Source organism: Petaurus breviceps, unplaced genomic scaffold (genome assembly GCF_028583685.1).
Source record: "Petaurus breviceps papuanus isolate PSGF00001 unplaced genomic scaffold, PetGlider_PUasm1.0 226, whole genome shotgun sequence".
NCBI classification, from domain to species: Eukaryota; Metazoa; Chordata; class Mammalia; order Diprotodontia; family Petauridae; genus Petaurus; species Petaurus breviceps.
The window spans coordinates 9,815,672-9,841,347 of NW_027185890.1; the positions used below are offsets into that span (position 1 = coordinate 9,815,672).

General features: G+C 39.4%; 2 protein-coding genes across 5 annotated transcripts in view; one reads left to right on the top strand and one right to left on the bottom strand.

The window, feature by feature from the left end:
* TSTD2 (thiosulfate sulfurtransferase like domain containing 2) overlaps positions 1 to 21,616 on the bottom strand; it is a 38,669-nt gene extending 17,053 nt beyond the window's left edge. The window contains exons 1-5 of one of the 4 annotated variants that reach the window (XM_069095358.1): positions 21,066 to 21,616; positions 18,174 to 18,246; positions 9,350 to 9,563; positions 6,041 to 6,366; positions 909 to 1,029 (exon numbers count right to left, since the gene is read on the bottom strand). In XM_069095358.1, coding sequence (XP_068951459.1) covers positions 909 to 1,029; positions 6,041 to 6,366; positions 9,350 to 9,517 — 615 coding nt within the window. In that variant the 5' untranslated portion in view covers positions 9,518 to 9,563; positions 18,174 to 18,246; positions 21,066 to 21,616. Of the gene's footprint in view, positions 1 to 908; positions 1,030 to 6,040; positions 6,367 to 9,349; positions 9,564 to 18,173; positions 18,247 to 21,061 lie in introns of all 4 variants that reach the window. The other 3 variants (XM_069095356.1, XM_069095355.1, XM_069095357.1) reach the window with 3 other exon arrangements.
* Positions 21,617 to 21,743: 127 nt separating this feature from the next.
* Positions 21,744 to 25,676, top strand: part of NCBP1 (nuclear cap binding protein subunit 1) — a 57,608-nt gene continuing 53,675 nt past the window's right edge. Inside the window, exon 1 of the mRNA XM_069095354.1 lies at positions 21,744 to 21,914. Coding sequence (XP_068951455.1) covers positions 21,881 to 21,914 — 34 coding nt within the window. The 5' untranslated portion in view covers positions 21,744 to 21,880. The remainder of the gene's footprint in view (positions 21,915 to 25,676) is intronic.

The following is a 25,676-nucleotide window of genomic DNA, read 5'->3' on the forward strand; positions in this document are numbered from 1 at the left end:
CAACCTCCTTTGACTGATACTGAAGCTTAAATATGCTTCATTTTCAGTCTTAGGTATTCTTCGAGTTCACCATGCTGGTGCCTGTCTTGGTTTGAATGCCAGCCTCCCTCAGAGAAGGGATTACCACCATGCCCTAGAAATCCAGCACTCTTTCCCTGTATTACACTGCCTCTAGGGCATATTTATACAATAATAGTTCACATTTATATAGTACTTTATAGTTAACAAAAGGGTTTCCTCATAAAAACCCTATGGAGGCACAAAGTGAGGAGAAATTTTATGAGCTGCTTGAAGGCGATGGCCAGGGGAGACAAAGCCCACAGTCTCAGATTTATAGCTATACTCATCTGTCTCATGTACCTCAGAGCCCACCTAGTTCAAATCCCTCATGGTAGGTCATTTTAGTGCAGAGGGTCAAGTAACTCGTGCAAAGTCATACAAGCAGGAGGTAGCAGAGGTAGTTTTAGAACCCAGGCCTTCAGACTACAAATCTAGCACTCTTCCAACATGCTTCACTGCCTGTCCAGGGAGAAATTAAATAATGGACCCATTTCTTAAAAAACACTGTCACAAAAGGCCATTAGTTTCATTAGATAGCAAAAGATAAGCTGAAACTCCCTACCACTAGTGTCACTGGGGCAGTGACAAAGAAAATATATGTGAATCTCACTTTCCACATCAGGTATTCTTCAAAAGCTGTACCTAAACCAAGGTTTTATAAAACTAAGCTGTATTCTAAATGAACACTAGAATTTCAATAGTTAACAAACTCCACAATGAATTCTTCTGCACTAATGAAATTTGTATGTTAAATTTTGTCTATGAGATTTTCTTTCAATGGGGGCTTGCCCTTATAATGATTACACCAAAGTAAAAATGTAGGAAATGTCAGCTGGATAAAATCTTACCTTTCCTGTGAGGTGCAGATGTTGGCACAAAGCTTTCTGCCAAGCACAAAGCCACTCTGGATCCTCTACATCACAGTAACAATAATATAATAGTACTACTCCCTGATTGCTATCCTGTGCACTGCAAAAAGATCAAACAAAAACAAACAGGAAAATCAGGAGCCAAAGCAAGAAAGTCACAATCAGTACCACATCTCTAGCTGGAATCTAACTAAGGTCAGAAACTAAGCTGTAACTAGCACAGCTTATGCCCACCTTTGTCTTCTCTCCCCTTTCTCATTGAAAGGTAATCATTCTTTAAGACCCACATCAAACCCTGTCTTCTATGATGCCTTCCTACCTATTTTGGAGTTTATCAACTACCCCTTTCTCTGCAGCACACAATCTAGCACTTACTTACTGTATGTCCTCTCATATTACTGGGCAAATTTTTCCCTTGTGTCTCCCCAATGAGATTTAAATTCCTACAAAGAAATGTATCTTAAATAGCTATATTTCTTTCTTTTTTTTTAAAGCAATTGGGGTTAAGTAACTTGCCCAAGGTTACATGGCCAGTTTTTTTGTGTGGGTGTTAAGCATCTGAGGCCAGAACCGATCTTGGATCCTCCCGACTCTGGGGCTGGTGCTCTTACTCATTGCGCCACCTAGCCGACCCTAAATAGCTATATTTCTAATGACAAAGATAGTGTATTACAAAGATAATTTTTTTAAAGGTCAGAAACTTCATCACCACAGGTAGGAATAATATAGAAGGAAAGTGGACATTGTCTCTGGGGGACTACAGGATGAAAACATCTGGAATACACAACTGGGAGTCTTGGGACAGAGGGCTTGGGGGAAGATGTTGGCTAAAGTACCTTTCCTAGGACAGAGTGAGTTCCAGACCCCAGGTGAAACCGAAATAAGAGATAGATTCCTTTGATCCACAATAGCAAGACTGCCTAATGTAGGTCTGTCCACCTTAGGGAAGGTGGGGAAGGAGATAACTAAATAGAGTAAGACCACAAATTATTTCTGGGGCCTCTTTGTTCCACAAATCTTCTTCTCACCTTCTTACTGATTTTGAAAATTTCTCTCACAGTTAAAGATATCAAGCTTCAAATGTAGATACTAGTGCAAGAAATAGTGAAGTCTATTTAAACTTAAGTGTAGTCAACAAAAGGTTATATATATGACTGACATCATATCCTTCCTTGATTTGATAGCAAGGATGAATTGAGCATAAAGAACTGAAACAGAGAGATTCTAGAAGTAGGGGTTACCACCATGGGAACAAAAGGGGAGGTTCCACAACTTTATCTAGGGTTAGCAGAGAATCAGTTTACCAAGGTACTTTTATCATATGTAGCTAAGAACGCTTGCTCTGCCTCAAATGAATTCATCATAAAGGAGCTCTGTTCCCACAAGATTCCTTAATGGAGGTATCAGTGTATTGCTTTTGTATCCCAAAGAGAGATAATTCACTCTTTTTCATGTATTCACTAAGGAATTGGTAACTAACTTAAGTCAATGACAGTGAAGCTAAACAAAGAGCTTTTTAAATGACATTTCTTGGCATCCATTAGACCTGGAGGGAAAAAAAAACCCACCACAGTTGCTTACTATGTTGTGTTCACTTTAAAGCAGTCTTAAAAAACCTTTGGGACAGAAATGAAATTTGATAACAACAGACTTGAATAACTGCAGAATTTATTTAGTTTTGAAAATTAATTTTTATTTAGGTCCCTTTTTCAGGTAAAAGGCCCTATAGAAATCATCTATTTCAACCCACTGCATCAATCCTTTCTACAGCATTCTAGATAGTTACCCAGAGACTGCTTGAATATAAAGTCTTCAACTAATACAGGGACTGTATTCTAAAAGTCTGTTCATAAAGTGGTTGAGAGCATTTCCCCATAGAAACAGTATAAGGATGGCGAAGATCCCAGGTTAACCAACAGAAGTCTATTTAGTTGACAATGTTCTTGGAGTGTACTGCGTTTACAATACTACAGAACCTGACATAACCAAATATAATAATGTTTTATAATTCTTTTGCTTCTGGGACAATGTAGACTTCTCTGTTTGGCTTTTCAAGTCTTTCACAATCTGGTCTCAGTTTACCTTTCCAGGCTCACTGTATATTACTCTGGTTTCCTTACTCTGTGATCCAGTCACACTGGCCTCCTCCTGTTTCTCATGGCTCCACCCCTGTCTGTACCTCTGCACTCACTATCTCCCATGTCCTTGTAATGGGAATGCAAATTTGGAAGATCTTCCCTGCTCCTAGACTAAAGTGCACCTGAAGCCTGGGGAGGGAGGCTTGTTTTTCAGTAGATACTTTTTGATTGTCCAGTGGGTCAATAAGGTTGTTACATTCTCTGAGCCAGGAGAAGGCTATATAAGCCCTGATGTGAGGCTTTGTTTTGGGGGCTCACTTTGAGAAGTGTTCTGTGATTTGATCTGTATTCTGGGAAGCCGTTGTCCAACCCCCACCCCCCCCGGCTTTGAAAAACCCAGATGTGGAAACCCAGATGTTGACTGGGTATGGATGTAATGGTTGGACAGTTTGGAAATCTGTCTACTTGATCTGTTTCTGTCTTGATAATTCTGCCTGTATACTTTGAAGTTCGGGGTGCTGACCTTTTCCCCTGAACAAGGTAAACGATATATGTCTGACTGATTAAAGTAAGCTTGTTAACCCATTTTGAGTTGCTTTCCTTTAACAAAGCAGATCCAAGAACCTGTATGGGCAGCAAACCCTGAGGACATGCTTGGGGTGCTTGCTGCTACAGTCCTCCCTTCCCATTTCCACCTTATTGAAGAGTATTTTTGCATCTGTCATCCTAAGTTAACTTATATTTAATTATCTCCTCTTTATTCTGTGTATACTTATTTATGTACATGTCTTCCCTATAGGAATATAAACTCTTTGAGAGTCAGTATTGTTTTATTGTTTATATTTGCATACCTAGCACCTAGTCAGGAACATAGTGGGCACTTAATAAATGCTTGTTATTGACTGAGTCTAGGGGGAACTGTGTTTAGAATTACAATTTGAGAGGTCAGAAAAACTTTTACTCTTATTATTCCCTTAACATTGAGATAAAAAATTCCTCTAATTCTAATCTATTGGTGGTGACTCCTTTACCCTAGGGCAGGAGATCCCACAAGATAGCGACTTGGGGGGAGGGGTAAAGAACAATAGTTTGAGGTGTATGTGGGCATGGAATTGGATGGGGACTGGAACATGGAGAGGGCTATGTGTAAGCTTCAACTGGTCAACAGGAAAGAAATAGAAGAGGATGAAGGTGGGGATAATTAGGGGGGAACAGCACATTCTCCCAGTTCAAATGTCCAAGTGACACTTTTCAGTCCTGAACAGGTCCTCTAGTTTTCTGGGAGCCCCAGGGATTGGCCTCTCTCTTTTCTTTTTTATTGTCCCTGGCTCTTGCTTCTCAAGATTGGTCCTCCTTGGCCTTCTACGAAAAGAGAAGCGTCTCAAAAATTGTTCTGATGACCAAAAGAGAACACATACATAAAGGGTTTTGTAAGCTTTAAAGTGGTAACAAATGACAGTTATTATTATTCTAACCCAATATCTGGCCCAGTGGAGATAGAGGAAGCTCTGACAGGGTGTTGCCGGAATAAGAATCAGGAAGAATTAGGCTCAAATTTCTGCATCAACACTTGCTATCTGTATGATTCTGGGCACATCATTTAATCTCTCTAGGCCTCAGTGTCCTCATCTATAAAAAGAGGGGGTTAGACCTGGCAACCTTCAAGATTTTCTAATGCTTCCAGCCCCAAATCCATAACATGATGGTGATAATGACAATGATTCTTTGTGGTCTCAAAAACCGTCTGTCAGTGTCAAATTTATCTCTGTTATTTAGTTTTCAAATATTTGCTTGTTCTGGAGTCACAATTATGCCAGTCTATGGATTTCCTCCCTGTCTGATTGATTGGTGCTACTTAATCTAATTAGCCCCCTCTTTCTTTCCTCCCTGAATCATCAGGTACCACGACCAGGCTTCCCTTGGGTATAGATTTTTTCTCTCAGGTAAGGCACTCTGCTGCCCCCTGCTGTCACCAGGAAAAACAAGGGGTCTCTTACCCCTCAGCTAGATTCCTTGTTAAGTGTAATAGGGCTTACTATGTGCAGAACACGGTGCTGAGTGCTGGAGAAGCCCCCAGAATAAGTAGTACACAGCTTTAGCCCTCACAGAGCTGACAACTCATTAAATCTTGAATTCCCTTAGTTTGTGTCACACATAGGCTGCCTCATGCCTTGGACATATCAAGTGCTCAATAAATATTTGTTATATTGAACTGAAAACTGAATTCAGGTATGTGAAGGGCTGATTTGTGAGTCTGCAGCCTGAGAACATGTCCTGCCTACTTCTTCATCACTCTTTTCTCCAAAAAGAAAGTGTCTGTTGTTTGATGCTTGCACTGCCACATTCCTAAGCATAATACTGCTGCCACCTGTAATCTCTGCTGTTCCCTTTTCTCATCTCCTCCTGTATACTAGTATCTGTCCTATGCTTCCTGGCTTTCTGGCAAGAATGCTAGGAGACACCAGGCAACCAGAATAATTTTCTAACTTCTAGGAGGCAAAGTGGCCAGTCCATCAGGAATAATTTCAGGTCTTTGGCTAGACTTGGTTTAATCCTTCTTCACTACAAAGATGCCTTATTATTTTGGTGGGAGAAGTAGAATAAGAAGAGAAAACTACTTCTGAGTTTGGAGCAGCTCAGGAAAACCAAGGGAAAAGGTTAGAAGGTGGATAAAATACCGAGTAAGAGGATACAATATCAATCCTATACGTCTCAATCTTCCAAGGATATCAATATATTAATAGTACAGTGCATTGATGTGCATAATAACCTAAAAAAAGTTAAATTATGTTCAGCATACTGTAAGAACCATGTGTTTCATATGCATGTGAGAAATAATTCTGTCAAATATGACTGTTTGAAAGGAGTTTTATGCTTAAACGAACGAGATACAGTATCTACAGTATGACAACAATGCCAGATGTAATATATAAGTATATCTGAAAATATCTGAAACATCTACCATTTTAAGTAGGTGACAGTTACTGAAATGACTGGATAGATTAAAAAAATTCAAAACAAAGAAAATCTAACCTCATCAGTTCATCAAGCTTACAGCAGCTTGTGTCTGGGAAGTCAGCAGACACTTGATGGTTAGAGATAGGGGGCACTTTTAATCCATCTGTCTTGTCTGCAGATACACTGGGCTTGGGAGGGCCACTCTCAACAGCCAGTTGCTTTAAAACAGAAGAGGTCTGATGATAAACATCTCCTGCATGCTGGGCTGCTATATGTTTATGGATGCCAATTTGGTCTCTGAAGATTTGCTGACAGCATGCCCACCACACTCCTTTGCAGAGAGATGAAGAGCAGCTGGTGGGTTTTGGAATTTCCTTTGTTTTGACCAAAAGGGCAAATGCCTGTAACACATTAGAAATAGCATCAGTTAGTGTTCTCATTACTAGAGAAAGCTGTGAAGAACCTAAGGTTTTAGTACGAAGGTTAATTTCTATGAAGTCCTTTTCTCTAGGGCTTTTATTTTAAGTCCTAGGTCAAATTACTGAACTTCTCTGGGCCTCAGTTTCTCCAACTATAGACTATATGATCTCTTCCTATTTTTAAAATTCAACAAAAAAGCTGCTTCAAGTAGCCTGGAGCAATTTCCTTATTGATAACTAAGTTTCCCTTACCTAAAACAAAAAAAAAAACACTTGCATAATATGGATAAAAGTGTGTAATAACAAAATTCATTTGGAAAAATAAAAGGTTAAGAATATCAAAGGAACTAATTTTAAAAATGTAAAGAAAAAATGTTTAACAGTACCATATTTTAAACTATATTACAAGGCAATAATTATCAAATCTATTTGGTGCTGGCTAAGAAACAGAAAGGTGAATCAGTGGAACAGAGTAGACATCAAATAAGTAGCAAATGCAAATAGTAACTCTGTGTTTTGCAAAAATTTAAGCTTTGGGGATAAGAATTCACTATTTGGTAAAAGTTGTTGGTGAAAACTGGAAAGCGGTCTGGCAGAAACTGGGTAGAGACCAACATCTTACACCATTTACCAAGATAAGGTCAAAAAGGACATATGACCTAGATATAAAGTGAGCTATCACAAGAAAATTAGAAGAACATGGTACATGCTACTTATCAGACTTATAGACAAGAGAACAATTTATGAATAAACAAGAGATAGAGTGCATTGTGAGACATAAAATGGATAATTTGATTACAATAAATTAAAGTTTTTGTACACATAAAACCAAGACAGCCAAGATTAGAAGGAAAGCCAAAAACAGGGAGGAAATTTTTATAGTTTCTTGGATAAAGGTTTCACAGCTAGAGAACTTTGTCAAATTCATAAAAATATGAACAATTTCCCAATTGATAAATGATAAAAGGACAAGAACAAGTAGTTTTTTGATAAGAAATCAAAGATATATATATATCTGTATGAAGAAATGCAAATTAAAACAACTTTGGGATATCATCTCATACCTATTAGATTGGCTAAAATGAGAGAAGTGGAAAAGGACAAATGCTGTAGGGGATATGAAAAAAATGGCACACTAATACTCTATTGGTAGAACTGTGAATTGATTCAACCACTCTGAAGAGCAATCTGGAATTATGCCCAAAGAGTTAAAAACTCTGTATAACTTTTGACCCGGTAACATTACTATTAGGTCCGTTTCCCAACGTGATCAATAAAAAGGAAAAAATGTATATGTTCTAAAATATTAACAGCAGTTCTCTTTGTGGTGGCAATGAACAGGCAACTGAGTAGATGCCCTTCAAGTGGAGAACGGCTAAACAAACTGTGATATATGACTGTGATGGAATACTACTAAGAAATGATGTCCTGGTTGATTTTAGAAAAACACGGAAAGGCTTACATGAAATAATGAAGAATGAAATGAAAAGAACCCAGAGAATGCTGTATACAGTAACAACAATATTGTCTGAAAGACAACTGTGAACGACTAAGTTATTCTGTGTATTGTAAATACTCAAATCAACTATAAAAGACCTATGAGAGAAGATGGTTATCTACTTCCAGAGAAAGAACTGATAAACAGAAGTATACATAGTATGGTGTTACCGCACCCCCCCCCCCCATATGTGTTATGTGTGTGTGTATTTTTTGATAACATTTTAATTCCAAACTGTCTCCCTCCCCACCCTGCAGTGTGTGAGTGTGTATGTGTGTGAGAGTGAGTGAGTGAGAGAGAGAGAGAAATGGTGGTCCTCTTTAGTGCAGGAGGAAGGGAGGGAGATGGGAACTTAACATGTAACAAAAATAAATAAATTAAGTGAATTTTTAAAAAAATTGAGTCAGTGTGGTATAATGGAAAAAGCACTGGACTTGATTTCTGTCACACAGTAAGTGATAACACCAGAAATTTAAAATAGTGATTCTATCCCTTAATGCATGATTTTTGACAAGTCTAAATATCTTTAGACACATCTAAAGCCAGAGTCTCAGTTCCCTCATTTGTAAAGTGCTGATAAGAATTCTTGCACTCTCTTGGATTGTGAAAATCAAATTAAGTAATATAATCACAAAATACTACATAAAAGTAAGCTATCACTACCCAAGAAAATAAGTATTGGCTTATATTCCCAGGAGCAAAAAGGAATTACTGTGGCTTAAATTAAAATCAAGCCTTCTTTAAATTTAACCTATTGCTTCTCATTTTAAATCCCTCTGAGTATGACTTTTATGGAAATCAGAAAACTTGCCACAAGCAGATAAAATTATTTCTCAGTCTAGGATATGGAGATAATATAAGAAGAAAGTATGTGTGGCAAAAAAGGGACATCATTAAATTAACAAGTAACATCAATTTGAAGTTTTAAAATATATTAGACAGAAAGTCCATTTCAGAATCAGGAATACCTTGCTATAAGTTCTACCTCTAACATGTCAGTCGTGTGACCCTAAACAAGTCACTATCGATATTCCAATGCTCCCAGGTCCCTAAAACTTTTATATAAAGACTTTAAGATAAAATTAGTGCACTGATGTGCACTGGTAGAGAGAGAGTTTTCTCACCAGGAGTGCCCAGATCCAATGAAATCACAAATCTGGTTCAAAATTATGTTCAAGGTAATATACTAGTGGCTGGGGATAAAGAATCAAAAACAAAAAAAGACAAAAGTCCCTGTTCTTAAGATACTCACCTATTATTTTTAAGTGAATTAAAAGATGAAGTCAATGAAAATTTCGAGAATCAAACAATTATTGCACTTTGACGATTTCTGAAATATATCTTCAAGGCTGAGTGTGATTTCATGAGTATTTAAAAAGAACACTAAAGACTGACTAGATGGCAGAGAAGAGCTATTGCTGGACTTACTTTGTATAATCATACATAATATAGTGAGAGTATTTTTACCTTTTTCTTTACATGTGCATACTTCTTTCTCATATTAGCATCTAATTCTGCTCTGAGACGGCTACTAGGAGAAACAAGATTTGTATCTTTCAAATCCAGGTCTGGAAATCTTAATATACAGGAATTCAGGTCATCTTCTTGGGCTGGTAGCATAGAAGAAGGCATCATTGTTTTACTGCAGCTGTGAGTCTTATTTTGGGGGGTATGCTACTACCTGTTAAGTAAGAAAAGGAAAAAGATCAATATCAAAGACCTTTGGGAAAACCCAATAATAATCAGCTATACAAATTAGCAATGACCTAGGACCTTGAAAGAAACTGGGGAAAGCTTTTGGAAAAAATTCAGTGGTGGGTAACTAAAAGTTTATTGATGAAATCATGTTATTAAACACATATCAGGCATTTACTACATCCAAGACACTGTTCCTGGCAGCTTTCTTTAGTTTTCTGCTTTCAGCTTCTTATACTCACTTCCTTTGGGGAATAATAACTAACATTTATGTAAATCTCTGTCTGGTGCCCCCTTCTCCCCCTCCCCCCACTATGCTGAGAGAGAATTTAAGTGATTTGCCCACAGTCACAAAAGTAATAAATGTCTAAGGAAGGATCTGAATTCATGTCTTCCTAATTCCAGGTCCAGTGTGCTTTCCACTATGCCACCTAGGGTGACACAAAGAATGCGCATCAACACTGAATGTGCTATCTAGACAAAACATAATAAAGAAAACTGTAGGCTGAATTGCATTTTAATGAGCTCAAAGAGTACATCAAAATTGCTAAGTTGTACAAAAGCTTTGTGGAAGAGAATGATTATGGTACCATATTGTTACATAGTATTCTTTAAGACTTTTTAAAATACAAAGCAACTTTTGTGCAAAATACAGTAATAAATTAGAAGATAAATTTTTTTTTGTCTTTTTTTATGTCACTACATGTTTGGATGGGTGGGGACTAAAAAATAATAGGTATGAACTCAAGATAATAAACTGAAGTTCCATGAGTTTCTTTGTGGAAGCTTAAGCTGTATAATAATTTACAAAGCATCATATCCACTAATCCAACATTTTAAAAACAGGTCAAATTTTAATGAAAAGGGAAGGAAAAGCAGAATTTACCCCCTCAGGCACATTACTCTAGAACCATATTCTGTTATTTTCTGCATTTACAAACACAATTTACAAATAACATTTGCTTTAAATTAAAATTTTATTTAAAAAAGACTAACCCTTTTATACAGTATATCAATAATCATCCATTTTAACAAAGTTTAGATATAAAGTAACAGTTTTTGTATTCTAACCTCACTTGAAAACTTGATGTAATACTTGTAGAGTATGAATAAAGCATTTTGTGATTTAAAATTCTATGTCAATGTGAGCTACTTAAGCTCAGTAAGAAATCCAACCTGTAACTTTACTATGCATTCTATGTTTCATAAAATACAGGTTTTTCTACTGTATAGGTATTCAAATAACAGTAATTTACCAAGGTAGGAGGGAAGCAGAAAACTGGGAAAGAATTTTTACAACTAGTGTCTCTGATAAAAACCTCATAGAGAATTGGGTCAAGTTTGCAAGAATACAAGTCATTCCTCAATTGATAAATGGTCAAAGGATACAAACAGGCAATTTTCAGAGGAAGAAATTAAAGCTATCTATAGTCATATGAAAAAATGTTCCAAATCACTATTAATTAGAGAGATACAAATCAAAACAACTCTGACGTACATCATACCTATCAGACTGGCTAACGCAGCAAAACGGGAAAATGATAAACAGAGAGGATGTGGGAATGTTTACTAATTCATTGTTGGTGGAGCTGTGAGATGATTCAACCATTTTGAAGAGCAATTTGGAACTATGCCCAAAGGGCTACAAAAATAAAAATGTACATGCTCTTTGATGAAGCAATACTTCTAGGGCTGTACCCCAAAGAGATCATAAAAATGGGAAAAGGACCCACATATACAAAAATATTTATAGCAGCTCTCTTTGTGGGGGCCAAGAACTGGAAACTGAGGGGATGCATATCAATTGGGGAATAGTCAAATAAGTTCTGTTATATGAATGTAATAGAATATTATTGTGCTGTAAAAAATAATGAACAGGTGGACTTCAGAGAAACCTGGAAAGACCTATATGAACTGATGCTGAGTGAGAGAACAAGGAGAACATTGGACACAGTAACAGCCACAGTGTGTGACGACTGATTTTTTATAGACTTAGCCCTTCTCAGCAATACAAGGACCTAAAACAATTCCAAAGGACACATGATGGAAAATGCCATCCATATCCAGAGAAAAAACTATTGAGTCAGAATGCAGTATGAAGCAGACTATTTTCTTTTTTTTGTTTTGTTTTTCTTTCTCATGGGTTTTTCCCATTCATTATAATTCTTCTATACAACATGACTAATGTGAAAATGTGTTTAACAGGAATGCATGTGTAGAGTCCAGATTATAAGTTATCTTGGGGAGGAAAATTTAAAACTTTATGGAAGTGAATGTTGAAAACTAAAAATAAGTGCCTGGAAATAAGTCTGTGAGCAGAGCTGAACAAAACAAATTAATACATTCTGCCCAGCTTGTTCTTTTCTTCTGTACTCTAAATGTGTGTGGGTCTATTTACATACATGCACATACAAACACACATACATATATCTATGGAGAAAGGCAGAGTGAAGACTAGCGTGAATCATGCTCTTATGCACCTGTTGTGACATTGATGTGTGTGTATATATATACCGTGTTTCCCCGATAATAAGAACTATCCCGAAAATAAGCCCTCCCCTTAATGTGTAAGATTCTTCTAAAATAAGCCCTCCCCCGAAAATAAGCCCTATTGAGATTGCTACTGTAGTGAAGGTGATCCCCTGCGCTACACGCTACATTACGGTACCCTCTGTATGCACCGTCCCTCCCCCCCACCCTGGTGAAATGCACGCCGCACTCCAAGCTGCAGCAGTGAGCGCGTCATCCTGTTCTTCCCCAGTGATTTGCTTGCTGGCGCCATTGAGAGCAGTGCTGCGGAGGAGAGCTGAGGCAGGACAACATAAGCCCTCCCCTGAAAATAAGCCCTCTGGTGTTTTTCTTTCCAAAAAAATTAATAAGACAGTGTCTTATTATCGGGGAAACACGGGTAGAGCAAAAGAATGACAAAGACATAGAGTGAGCATAATACTAAACACCTGTTGTGCTTATATTATATATACATGCATTAAGTGCTTATGTACGTAAATATAGGAGTCGGTGTAATGTTATGGTTCTCTATGTAATCTTAGGATCAAAAGACCTGGGTTTGAATATTATTTGAGCTACCTGCCACCTACATGAACCTGAGAAAAGTCATTAGCCTCTCAGAGTCTCAGTTTCCTTATCTGTAAAATGAAGGGACCAGACTAAATGGCTAAAGGGTTACACGATGAGTCAGAAGTGAACTTTGTTGTTCAGATCATCTTCATGATCCCATGTGGGGTTTTCTTAGCAAAGATACTGGAGTAGTTTGCCATTTCCTTCTCCAGTTCATTTTACAGATGAGGAAACTGAGGCAAACAGGGTTAAGTGACTTGTCCAGGATCACACAGCCACTAAGTATCTGAGGCTGGATTTGAACTTGGGTCTTCCTGACTCTGGGCCCAGCACTCTAACCACAAGTGCCTTAGGGGCCATGTAGTACAACTGCCTAATTTTATAGATGAGGAAACTTTAGTACAGACAAGTTAAGTGACTTGCCCACAGTTACAGAGACAGCAAGTGGCAGGGCTAGGATTTGAACCAAGGTCCTCAGACTGCAAATTGAGCCCTCCTTCAATTAAATCTGGATCTCTAAGGTCTTTTCTAGCTCCAATGACTGTGATTCTTTATTATATATATGAATAAAGGAAAAAATGTTTATTACCTACTCATAACTGTGCTTAATATAATTTACAATTAAAATATTTACCTATAACACAAAAATGATATTTACATGTTATTAGTTAGAATATGGACTGTATCCACAAGCCTATCACACTTTCCTATGCCTGCACCTTTTAAATTCCCTATGTCTAGAATGTCCTCCAGCCCCTAACCCAACATCTCCTCCATCAGGTCTTACTTCCCAACTGAAGAGTCTCTCCCTCTTCTGAGTTCTCAGTCTTTTGTATTCCTCTTGTATGAAAAACATGTTGAGTTTTTAAAAAGTAATTTCACATGAAACAGTGCTGGCCTTAAGTCAAAGGACCTGGATTCAAATCTTAGTTATCTTAGTCACTTAACTTCTTTGGCCTCTGTGAAATAAGGGGGTAGAAGGGCTAGATGGCCTCCAAAGTCCCTTCTACTTTTAAAACTATGATCCCATGATTCCTAAAGTTACCTTTCTTTTATTAATTTTATTCTTTTTTTTGTTGTGTGATAATTTTATTATATATTTAAAAGGAATAACAGGTTATGCACAATAGATTCGCAATTTCATGTATGATCATCTTTTTTTCTATTGTATTATGTTACAGAAATGCTTGTTTTATTTCTTAAATTCAGAATAAAATGAACATTTTTTAATTAAAAAAATAAACTAAGGCCATTGTAACTTGCCCACAGGCCCCCATATAACAAATTTTACAATTAGGATTTGAACCTGCATCCTCTGACTCCAAACCCAATGTCCTTTTCATTCTACTATACTGTATTTCTCTGGTTATTACCTTCTGCAATTAATCAATACTCACATTGCACAAATTCATAGACTCAATGGAGTATTCTTTTAACAAAAGATGATATGTCTAGGAGTTAAAATAATTCTTAGATCTTAATTGGTCAGTTTAGGATTGTGATTTAGAGCTAGAAGAAACCTTTGAGACCAAGTAGGCCATTGTCTGTAATTTTATAAACATAGCAACTGAGGCTAAGAGAGTTTAAGTGATTTTTCCAGTGTTACCTATCTCATGTCTGAGGTAGATATTTGAATTCAGATCTTCTTTTTTTTTCCAAATGCTTTATTAACTTCTGATTTACATCATTCATTTCTGCCAGATTTTGACTTACAAATTTTCTCCCCATTTTTCCCCTACCCACCGCCCCAAAATAGCAGTCCCATAGGATATCCCCTCCTCCAAACTGATCTCTCCCATACCCCTTTTGACTCTTCCAGTGGATCTCTATGCCCGCGTGCCTATATATCTTATTTCCCAATTACATGTAAAATAGTAGTAATAATAGTGTGTGTGTATATATTTGAGTGTTTGATTTTAAAACTTTGAATTCCAGATTCATTCCCTTCCTCCCTTGTCACCCACCCTTACTGGGAAGATAAGCAATTCAGTATAGGTTGTACATGTGTGGCTAATGCAAAACAATAACATAGTAGATACATTGTAAAAGACTGACTATATTTCCCTCCCTCCTATGCCACCTCCCACTTGTTCTATTCTATACCTTTATCCTGTACCTTTTCAAAAGTGGGTGCTTCCAACTTCCCTCCCTTCCATTATCCCCCCTCACATCTCCCCCCCCCCCACTCTCCTGGAGGGTGAGATATCCTATTTAGTGTGTATTTCATTCCCTCCTCAAGCCAAATTCAATGGGAATAAGGTTGACCCATTCCTTTTTGCCTTCCTATTCTTCCCCTCCATTGTAACCATTTTCCCTTGCCTCTTCTATATGACAGTTTACCCCATTCTGTCTCTCCCCAATCTCCTCTCATTATATTCCTCTCTCACCTCTTAATTTCATCTTTTAAATATCATCCCTTCCTGTTAAATTGGTCCTGTGCCCTCTATGTATATCTGTAAACATATATATACACACATTCACATATGTATTCATATGCCCCTATACCCTCATATATAGACATGTATATAATATTTCTATTCCCTTCAACTACTGATAAAAGTTTCATAAGTTACAATTATTGTTTTTCCATGTAGGAATGTTAATAGTCCATCTCTGATAAGTTCCTTACGATTTCTTTTCCCTGTTTACCTTCTCACACTTCTCTTCTTGTATTTGAATGTCAAATTTTCTATTCAACTCTGGATTTTTCAGCAAGAATGCTTGAAAGTCCTCTATTCCACTGAATGATCATATTTTCCCCTGAAATATGATACTCAGTTTTGCTGGGTAGGTGACTCTTGGGGTTTTAATCTCAGCTCATTTGACCTCTGGAATATCATATTCCAAGCCCTTTGATCCCTCAGTGCAGAAGCTGCCAGATCCTGGGTTATCCTGATTGTGTTTCCACAATATTCAAATTGTTTCTTCCTGGCTGCTTGTAATATTCTCTCCTTCATCTGGGAATTCTGGAACCTGGCTATAATATTCCTAGGAGTTTTCTTTTTGGGATCTTTTTCAGGAGATGATCGGTGGATTCTTTCAACCTCTATTTGGCCTTCTGGTTCTAAAACATCAGGGAAGTTTTGAGAACTTCCTGGAGGATGATTTCTAGATTCTTACTTTGATCATGGCTTTCAGGTAGTCCAATAATTTTTAAATGACCTCTTCTGGATCTATTTTCCAGGTCAGTGGTTTTTCCCATGAGACATTTCACATTGCCTTCTATTCTTTCATCTGTTTGGATCTGTTTAACAGCATCTTGATTTCTCATAGTCATTAGCTTCCATTTGCTCCAATCTAATTCTGAAGCAATGATTCTCCTCAGTGAGCTTTTGAGATTCTTTTTGCATCTAGCAAATTCAACTTTTTAAGGCATTCTTCTCCTCAGAGCCTTTTTGAGCCTCTTTTGCCATTTGAGTTAGTCTATTTTTTAAGGTGTTATTTTCCTCAGTCAGGCTGTTGACTCTCATTTTGTAATTTTCTTGCATTGTTCTTTGAATTTCTCTTCCCAATTTTTCCTCCACTTCGCTTATCTGCTTCTTGAGGTCCTCTATGGCCTGTAACCAGCTCGTATTTTCCTTTGAAGCTTTTGGTGCAGGAGTTCTGACTTCACTGTCTTCCTCCTCTTCCATGCTTTGCTCCTTTTTGTCCCCAAAATGGGAGTCTAATGTTGGAATCTTCTGTCTGCTTTGGTTCCTTTGCCTGGTCATGTCACCCCTCAGTCACTTGACCCCCTGGGCTTTTTGCCACAGTAGGACTCTGCCACCAGACAGGGGAGTTTTCATCCCAAATGCTGGGGTTTTCTCAGCTGCCGGAGGTATTAGTTGGGTGCCCTCTCTGAGGTCTCCACAAGCTCTGGCAAGGTGGACACACGCCCCAGGACCTCCACCCTAGACTGCAATCCAGATCCAAGAAGGTTAAAGCAAGAGTGATTACCCCTCAGACTGGTGCTTGGTCCCCTTACACTCTGCAGGCCAGGAGCTGACCTCTCACTTTGTCTTTCGCATCTATGTGTTGATAAATCTGGAAACGGCCACAGCTGCTGCTGATCTGGAGTCCCTCCATCTGGCAGCTGGTCAGGCCTGCCTTGGGGCTAAAGCCTTGGCATGGGGCTGGGCTCGGCTCCCAAAGCACTGTGCTGGCCGATTCCTGCCAGCCTGCCAGGCTGTCCTCAACGGGAATTTAGCTTCTCTGTGTCATTTTGTGGGTTCTGTAGCTCCAAAGTTTGTTTATAGTCCCCTTTTTACATGGATTGGGGAAGGTAGAAGCCGGAACAGTCAAGAGGTCCTGCTTCTACTCTACCATCTAGTTATATTTCTTTTCAAGAAAAATGGAATCTATTTACATAAAGATATGTATTCATATACACACACTGAAAGATAATTACTCGTCCTCACCACTATCCTGTTTTAGAAAAGAGAGGACCTGGGTCTCCAAATTTCAGTAGGCTTCTCGGGGCCCAGAATGGGCCACCATCACATCCTATCTCCCCATTCACACATTCTCTTATGCTAATTACTCTATGGGCAGCACTTAATTTAGCTACAAGGTTAAAAAAAAAAACCCAATTCATAGAATCCACTAACTCTGACTCCCTGCTTAATTCTTCACCACCTAGCTCTTCCCAGTCTATTTTTCTGTTTGGTGACACAGAGCTAAAGCAAGATGGAACACAAACAGTGGGAGACCTCTAGTGTTCCTCTCCAGGATATGGGAGACAGGAAGAGAAGAATCACAGAATCTGAAAGCTGGAAGAACCCTTTACACTAGCAGGACCAAGGTTTGAATCTGATCATTTAACTTAACAAATATAAAAGGAGAGCCAAGACACTAAGATGTGCCAAGTAGGTTGACCCTACCACCTCTCCTCTGACCCTGGTAGCAGTTCAGGACCCTGTGCCTGGCAACCTCTGGAATAGCTGTCCTATACCACCTCAGGTGGTACTAGTTCTGGTTCCAGCCTGGTCCACCATTACTCTGGGGATAACCCTTGTGGAGATCTGATTGGGCAACTGCCTCTGTAGGTGCTGCCATCCTGCCCCTTCAGTAATCATAGCTACTAAAGACCCAGAAAAGGAAGCGCATGCCACCCAAAGTCCTTGGCACTGTCAAATGGATCAACACCAGAAATATATAGTTTTGTCACTGGAAATAACCCTAAAAATGGAACATTACTATTGCTCTTGTCAATATATCCTAAGGACCACAGAGTCTTTCCATCTGTCCTGAAGTTATTCTTTCCTATGTAATGTTTCCACCTATTAGAATGTGAGCTCTTTGAAAATCAGGACTATCTTACTTTTCTATTTCTATTACCTAGTGCTTATTATTCTAATATTATATTATTCTAGTGCTTAGCGTATGGTAAGCACTTAATAAATGGTATTCTTGCTTCCTTCTCTTTACTTTTCATCTTTATTTCCTCTCTGGGTTTTGTTGTTAAGTTTTCTACCTCTAAGAGATAGAGATATTGCCAATTTTTTGGATACTGTAAGTGAGAGTAATCTGTTTCCCTTACCTTGCTCTAGGGACTTAAAGCAGACTCCTCCAGCATATATGCAGCCAGTAGTGAAGCTATTGTTTTGCTTCTGCTGGAGAGAAAAATGAAGGTTACACTGTGCCTATACTACCAAGAGTAAGATTGTATGCTGCACTCAGATTTTATATAATTAAGATTTAGGAAAAAATTACAATTTACATTCAAATCACTTTTGTACATACATATAGGGAGTGAACCTTGGACTTAGGGATGACTTTTGTTTAAGTGTTGACTTTGACATATACAAGCTGTGGGACTCCAGACAAGCCACTCAACCTCTCTGGGCTCAGTCTGCCTATCCATAAAATAAAGGGAGAGGACATCTAATGTCTACTTCAACACTTAACCTATTATTTTATACCCTTTGCACACAACATATATTAAAATAATAATTATTAATGTAGTATTAAAATAACACAATTTTTCTCTAAAAATTAGTTTTAACTGTAGGCAATTCTCTCAGATTGTAAGCTACAGAGCAGATCCCAATTTGCATTGCTAGAGAGTTTCCTCCACTATAATTCCCTTTACCAATGAAATGATGTCTGGTTTAAAAAAAAAAACAAACCCAAAATCCAATAGGATAAAATGTTTGAATTTCCTATTAGACTTAAAGTAGTCCTTCAAGCTGCTCTTTGCACATAAAAAAGGAACAATTTGTTGGTAATGATTACAAAAGAGAGCTAAAAGAGCATCTTTACTTCAAAACACAGGAGTTTAGTAAAAAGCTAATGTAATGGAAGTTTTACCTGAGAGGAAAAAGGTCTGAAACCTATACTCAAAACAGCCTTAGAGGCAAACCTGACAAAAGGAAGGGGAAGATAGACTGTTAGGAGGAAAGGTCTGGGATCCACCTAGCTGGGAATCTTGGCAGCCAAGAGGTCAAAATGAAGGGGGGGGGACCCCAGAGCTGGAAACTAACCAGCCAGGGCTTGATGGGAAGGAATCAGATTTTTTTACAGGCCTTACAGAAGGGCCTGAGAGCCTGGAGAAAAATAACTCTGCAATCTGCCCACCAAGAGACAAGCCTGAAGGAAAAAGGGGGAGGGGGAAGCCTATTTACTAGTCTTTTAGGAAAAACGAGGCCTACCAGTCAGGGCTATTGCAGAAATGAAGGTCAATTCAGGATCTAGTCTTAAGATTCAGGAATTGGTAGACCCTAGGCTAGGATTGTAGAATTTAACAAGGTTACTTGTTAAAGTTCCAGGTAACTTCTCTACCAATGACAGGAGAGGCAGCATCAAGACCCAGCCACACCATCCAGAGCAAAGACAGGATAGCACTATTTGGACTATAGCAGAAGCAGTATCTAACCTTGCTATAACAAGGGACTTTTAAGGCTAAGTCTATGCAGTGTGGCACAATAGAAAGAGTACTTCAGCGTCAGTGGACCTGGATGCAAATCCTGCCTCTACCACTTTCTACTGGTCCCTAGGCCTGTTTTCCCACTTGTAAAATAAAGGGCTTAGACAAAAGGATATTTGTGGTACTTTCCAGTTCTAACTCTGTGATCCCCTCACTTTACTAAAAATATTCAAAAGGATTTATGATTTCATCATTTTGGATGTTCCCTCCAAGAACAAAGATCACAATTCATTTATGCCTACTCAAAACACATGATCATTGCTTATGTTGTTATTAAGTCATTCCAAAGGGCCCTACTCTTTGTGCTATGGGGTTTTCATGGCAAAGATATTGTAGTGGCTTGCCATATCATTCTCCAGTGGATTAAGGTCAGCAAATTAAGTGACTTGCCCAGGATCACATGGCTAGTAAGTCTCTGAGGCCATATTTGAACTTAGGTCTTCCTGACCCCAGACCTAGCACTCTATCCATTGAGTCACATAGCTGCCAATTTTCATCCAATATATGCAATATTCTTCTCCACACTGCCAGAGAAGACTAATAGAGGGCACTCAGGCTACCCACCATTTGACTAGCCCATTTTGTTTTCTCCTGATGACATTCTTTACTCCAGTTTTTTGAAGTTTATCATTTTGTTATAAGTTGCTGCTGGTTCACATATTATCTTGTGACTTGCCATTACCTTTTTGTTCACAGTCAATTTCAATTCTTCAAAACTGCATGCCAGGTATCTCAGTCACATAACTATACCAGTTAAAAGTGGTATTTTAAGAAGATGGGGCTTTTTTAGGATCATTAAAGGAGTTTTACAAGTTCCTGAAGGCTCTCCTATTTAGTTCCAGGCCCAACTCCTCATCCATTTAGATTCTGTCCAAAGAATAAATGCTGATGGATGGGTTCTCTATGCAAATGCACATCTTGCATTACTTGATTTTTCTTGATTTAATGGCAGGCCAAATATCTTTTAGTCCCTCTTCAAGTTCTGGGATTAAACGCAAAACAAGAGCACCTGGAAGATCTCACCATCCATAGGGTCTCTGTGCTGGAGAAATCTCTGTGATTAAAATTATCCTGCCTAGTGTATTTATTTCCCTTCCCCCAAACCACCAGCCTATTCAGATGGGCATATACAGAGCGGGGAGGGAAGGAAGCATTGAATTCAAACTCCACTTTTGTTGCAAGACCTTTGGGGAAAAAAATCGACAACCGACTTCGGAGCCTCAGTTTCCTCCTCTGTAAAACAGGGTTTAATAGTCCTTCCCTTGCAATGAGTAGAAGATGGGCTTAACGAGGCTTGCAAATCTCCATATCGATGTCAGTTGTGGTTATCAGGGGTAGGATTCTAGGCCCACGTGGGTTCGGGGGCCGGGGTGGTGCCAGGTAGGCACCCTGGGGTCCAACCTGGGCCACGCGCATAGACCCCGGGGAAAGGGGCGGGGGTCCAAAGCTGTCAATGGAACACCCGGGAGCTCAATAGCAAGAAAAAGGGGTGAAGGAAGTACCTACCTGGATTGGTCCAAGCCTTAGGAGGGGCTTCCACCCGCGGACCCTTCTACCCTAGCAACCACCGCAACACATAGTCCCCGGAGACTCCTTCGTGGTCTCGTTTCTTCCCACAATCGGTACTTTAAAGACGGCCCCTCAGCCCTGAAATCTTCTAAGTCCGGTAAGCGCAAGGGCCGTCGGGAGAACCATCGAGTGGCATAGAAGCAGCGGCGGTGCGAAGCCTAGAGCGTCACCGCCTCAGCTCCGGGCAGGCTAGGATCTCGCCCAGACTCCTTCCTACTTGACTCCCACTCCTCCCCACTCCCCCGCCTTTTCCTTAAGACGCGCGCCAGCCCGGCCGGGACCAACGTTTTAGGAACTGACTCTCCCCTTTTACTTTCCTCCCGGAAGAAGATTGAGCGACAGGAGCGGGAGAGAGGAAGGGGAGGGAGAGCGCAGCGGAAGCTCGCTCCGTGGCCTTGTTAGGTTGTTCCCTTGGGCTCGCCCGCTTCAAGCTCCCCCAACCTCGTCGGGCGTTCTCAGACGCAACGCCCCCTGCCCCTCCAGGACGTCCCAGTGACGGTGGTAACGGGAAGTTCCCCCGCCCGCCTCCACTCCCGCCTCGCTCGCGCGAGATCCAGCGTGCGTGTGCGTCAGCCTCCCGGCCGGCCCTCACTTCCCCGCGTCGCTCCGAGCCCTCGCTGTGCCGCCTCGCCACCGCCTCCATCGCCGCTTCCGCCTTTCCCCGCAGCTGGGAAGCGAATCCCGCGATCGTCGGCTGCCGCGGAGGCGGGAGCAGGGACGCGGAGGCGTAGGGGGCGCGGGCAGCGGGCAGCATGTCGCGGCGGCGGCACAGCGACGAGAATGATGGTAAGTGAGCGGGCGAAGGCGGAGCCGAGGCCGGGGCTAGGGAGGGACGCACGGGGTCCCGGACCCTGTAACCGGCGCGCAGTGGGAACTTCACGGGCAGCTGGTGCCCCAGTGGGCAGCGCTCCAGGCCTCGAGTCCGGGAGACTCGAGTTCTAATGCGGCCTGGGACGCTGCTTGGTTGTGACGTAGGGCAAGTAAGTCCCTGAACTCCCGCCTGCCTCAGTTTCCTCATCTGTAAATGGGGCCAATAACAGCATCTGCTTCTCCGAATTATCGTGAAGATCAAATGCGAGTGTAGCACTTTGCAAATCGTAAAGTGTTATGTTAATGTTAGTTATTATTAATAAATGCAAATTGATTAAAGGACCCACTAGGGATCACTCTATCACCTCCCAGCACAGGTTACCGGAGCGCGGGCCTTTGTCTGCATCTGGTGATGTAGCTGTAGGGGCATGTTTGATTTTTAAGTTGTATTTCACCCACGTCTTGTTCTAGTAGTCCTATCGTCATTGGTATTCTTTCAGAGAGTCGGGCTATTCTTTTTCGTAGAGCATTAGCCAAAGAAGTGTGGAACTGGCTTTCGGGTAACATCATTAATTTAGGTCCTTTCTTTTAGATCAAAGATTCTTAACCATTTTGTGTGTATCACGGACTCCTTTCAGGGCACATGGACCTCTTTTCAGATGTCTTTAAATGGATGAAGCAGGATTTCCAAAGAAACCAATCATCTGAAAATGTAGTCATCAAATTATTAAAAAATGAAACAAAACCAAGATCACTGAGTACCTTTAAGAGCCCCTGCTATAGAGAGAGCTGTCTTCGTGGGTATTCTTTTGTGGCCACTTAGAAATAACGGGCATAGGTTCACTGTGTGACAGTTATCTTAGCCACACTCTTCAAACATAATTCTGTAATCTTATTGATGGTCTCTGGAGGGAAAGCAGAATAGGCCCAAAGGACAAGACAGTGATTCTTCAAGCTAGGATTCCAAATTCATGTTCAGGGAAATACTTGTTTAAACAATACTATAGGGACTTGTTGAAGCTGCAGTAACATAACTAGTTATCAGAAGTTTCTCATAAAAATATAGAAATTTCAGAAAATGTTTTATGTAATTACAGCAATAATAATAGTGTTAATCTAACAACCAAAGTTTATTTTCAAATAAGCATTTTGAAATGCAGTACTGTTCTAGAGGAGACACTAGTGTTTTACATTTCCTTTAACTTGGTTCAGATGAAAGAGCTTTGGAACTGGAGGAAGTGGATTGAAATCCTCACTCTGCTGCTTAGTACCTCCTTGGGCATTGTCTTACTATGTAAAGTTTGGTGATTGTACCCAGGACTTTATGAGCTCTTGCCCTGTGAATCTTTTAATATTTATTAAGCCTTGTTTTGTACCAGAGAGGCAGAATAAGGAACTGGTCTCCTGAGTTCTAGTCCTGTGTCTAACTGGTACTGGTTTTGTGACTCTGGGTAAGTTGCCCCAGGTAACCTTCCAAGACTTTTAAGAAGCTGAAATAATTACCTGTCAGTTTGGGTTCAAGGGGAGAATTTCTTTTTGGAACCTCCCTGCAGGGATGAAATCTTAGGTCTGGATTGTATATGTGTTAGCTGTTGTACTGGGTGCCTAGAAATAGAAAGATGAAGTGTGATAATCAGACCTGCAGGAGCATTTTTTGTTGGCATACCTTTCCTTTGTAGTGCTCTGAAATAAGTATCTGATTCTTTTCTTTTTTTTTTTTTTTTTAAAGCAATTGGGGTTAAGTAACTTGCTCAAGGTTACACAGCCAGTTATTTCTGGATGTGGTGCTGAGTATCTGAGCCCGGATTTGATCCAGGTCATCCCGACACTGGAGCTGGTGCTCTTACTCGCTGTGCTACCTGGCCACCCCTGATTATTTTCTTTATAAAAGAAATTGACGGTAAACTTACATAACATTTTTAAATTTATTTGAGCTAGAGATCTTGTGAACAAACTTAGAGATGGTCTGCAAACTATTTGATATGTTTTTGCTAAAATTCAACCCCTTGGATTTTCAAAGGTTGTGTCAGTGGAGGTCAAGCTTTAGTATATTCTGTCAAACTGGAAAGATTTTGAATATAGTCCCAGAGATGAAGATGAGCCTTTCAGTCACCCAGGTTGAACACTTCAGTGACGATATTTCTGGCTACAACAACTGATTGAAACTGTCTGCCAAAGTTTGGAAAGGGTTTAATCTATATTGGTGGAGGGAGGGCCCTTATCAGTGAAATCATGGATCTAACTGAAGTATATTCACATCTTCTGCAAGTACTAAATGTGTTTTTTTTTAAACTTATGTAATATGCCCAGTAATTAAATTATATTGGCATAAGAGTAATTATTTTTGTCTTTAGGGGGAACTTTGATTTTTTACTCCTTTTTCAAGTTTGTACTTTTCACTACCCTTTTTTAAAAAAGGAGATAACCACAGAGATTTGACCATGAACAAAAATATGTCTTAAATGGAAATATACAACAGCTATAAAACTGTTATCACTTAACATAGCAAATATAGTAAATCATTCTCATTGTAATAAAAAAAAAAAACATTTTAAGTGCTTACAAAGTGCATGAAACTGCTCTTAGCTGGGGCTACAGGGTTGAAAAATGACATAGTCCCTGTCCTCAATGAACTTTTTCTACTGAGGGAAAAGACGTTGTTTACAAAGATACAGATAATACAAGGTACAGCATAATAGGAACAAAGGAAAGATGAATATAAAATACTCTAGGAAAAATTAAGGAGAAACAATACTTTCATTTGAGGGGATCAGGGAAGTCTTCATGGAGGGGGTGATATCTCAATTGATCTTGAAGGTAGAGATTGTCCCACTTTTGGTTTTCTATTCACTGAGCACCAGATATAGGTGGAAATAAGGGCAAGCTGTGTCATAATAAGAATGAAAAGAGTTCAAGAGTGGAAATGAAGAGAGAGATAAAAGGACTGAAGTTCATGGTCAGAAGAACAAGAATATATGATGTTTCTTTTAGATGATACTTGGATTATATTCCTAATTTTTGCCTAATCAGTACTAAATAGATTTCATTGACCTTGAGTTAAATACTTTTTGAGAGACTAGTGTTCGTTTAGTTAGTGTGAGGGAGAGCATGATTTGTTTGAGAAATGACTAGTTTTGTAAAGCCTTACACAATAAAAGGCACTTAAATTAACCTTTCTCTTAAAACTTTTACTTTCTAATTTTCTCTTAAATTTTCATTTATATCCTAGTAAATCTGACTAATGATAAAGTTTGATAAAAACTGTTAGAAGATACTTAGTAGGATTCTTCTGTAGAGAACCTTTACATTGTAACACTTTTTATTATACAAGTTACTGCTTTGGGAGCTACCATAGCTTCCTAGTGTTCTTAAAATGTGTCATCTCTTAACATTGCCATTGTTCTTAAGATATTTTCTTGATACTTCTTTCTGCCTCAACTTGCAGGCCCAAGATATTATTTGCTTCCTTTCCACTACCGTACTATTCATGTACTGTTGTAGTTGGAGAACTGTATGTACTCTCCAAGTCCCCTACATACGCTTGAATACATATAATTAATTTCTGTTCAGAGAGCCTCTGCTTGTGTAGACGGGGTCTAGAGAAAACAGTTTTATACCTCTAGGTTAGTTCTGAATGAAAGCAAGTAGCTTAACTCCCAACCTATTCCAGCAAAAAAATTAATATAGGGGTGGCCAGGTAGCACAGCGAGTAAGAGCACTGGCTCCAGTGTTGAGAAG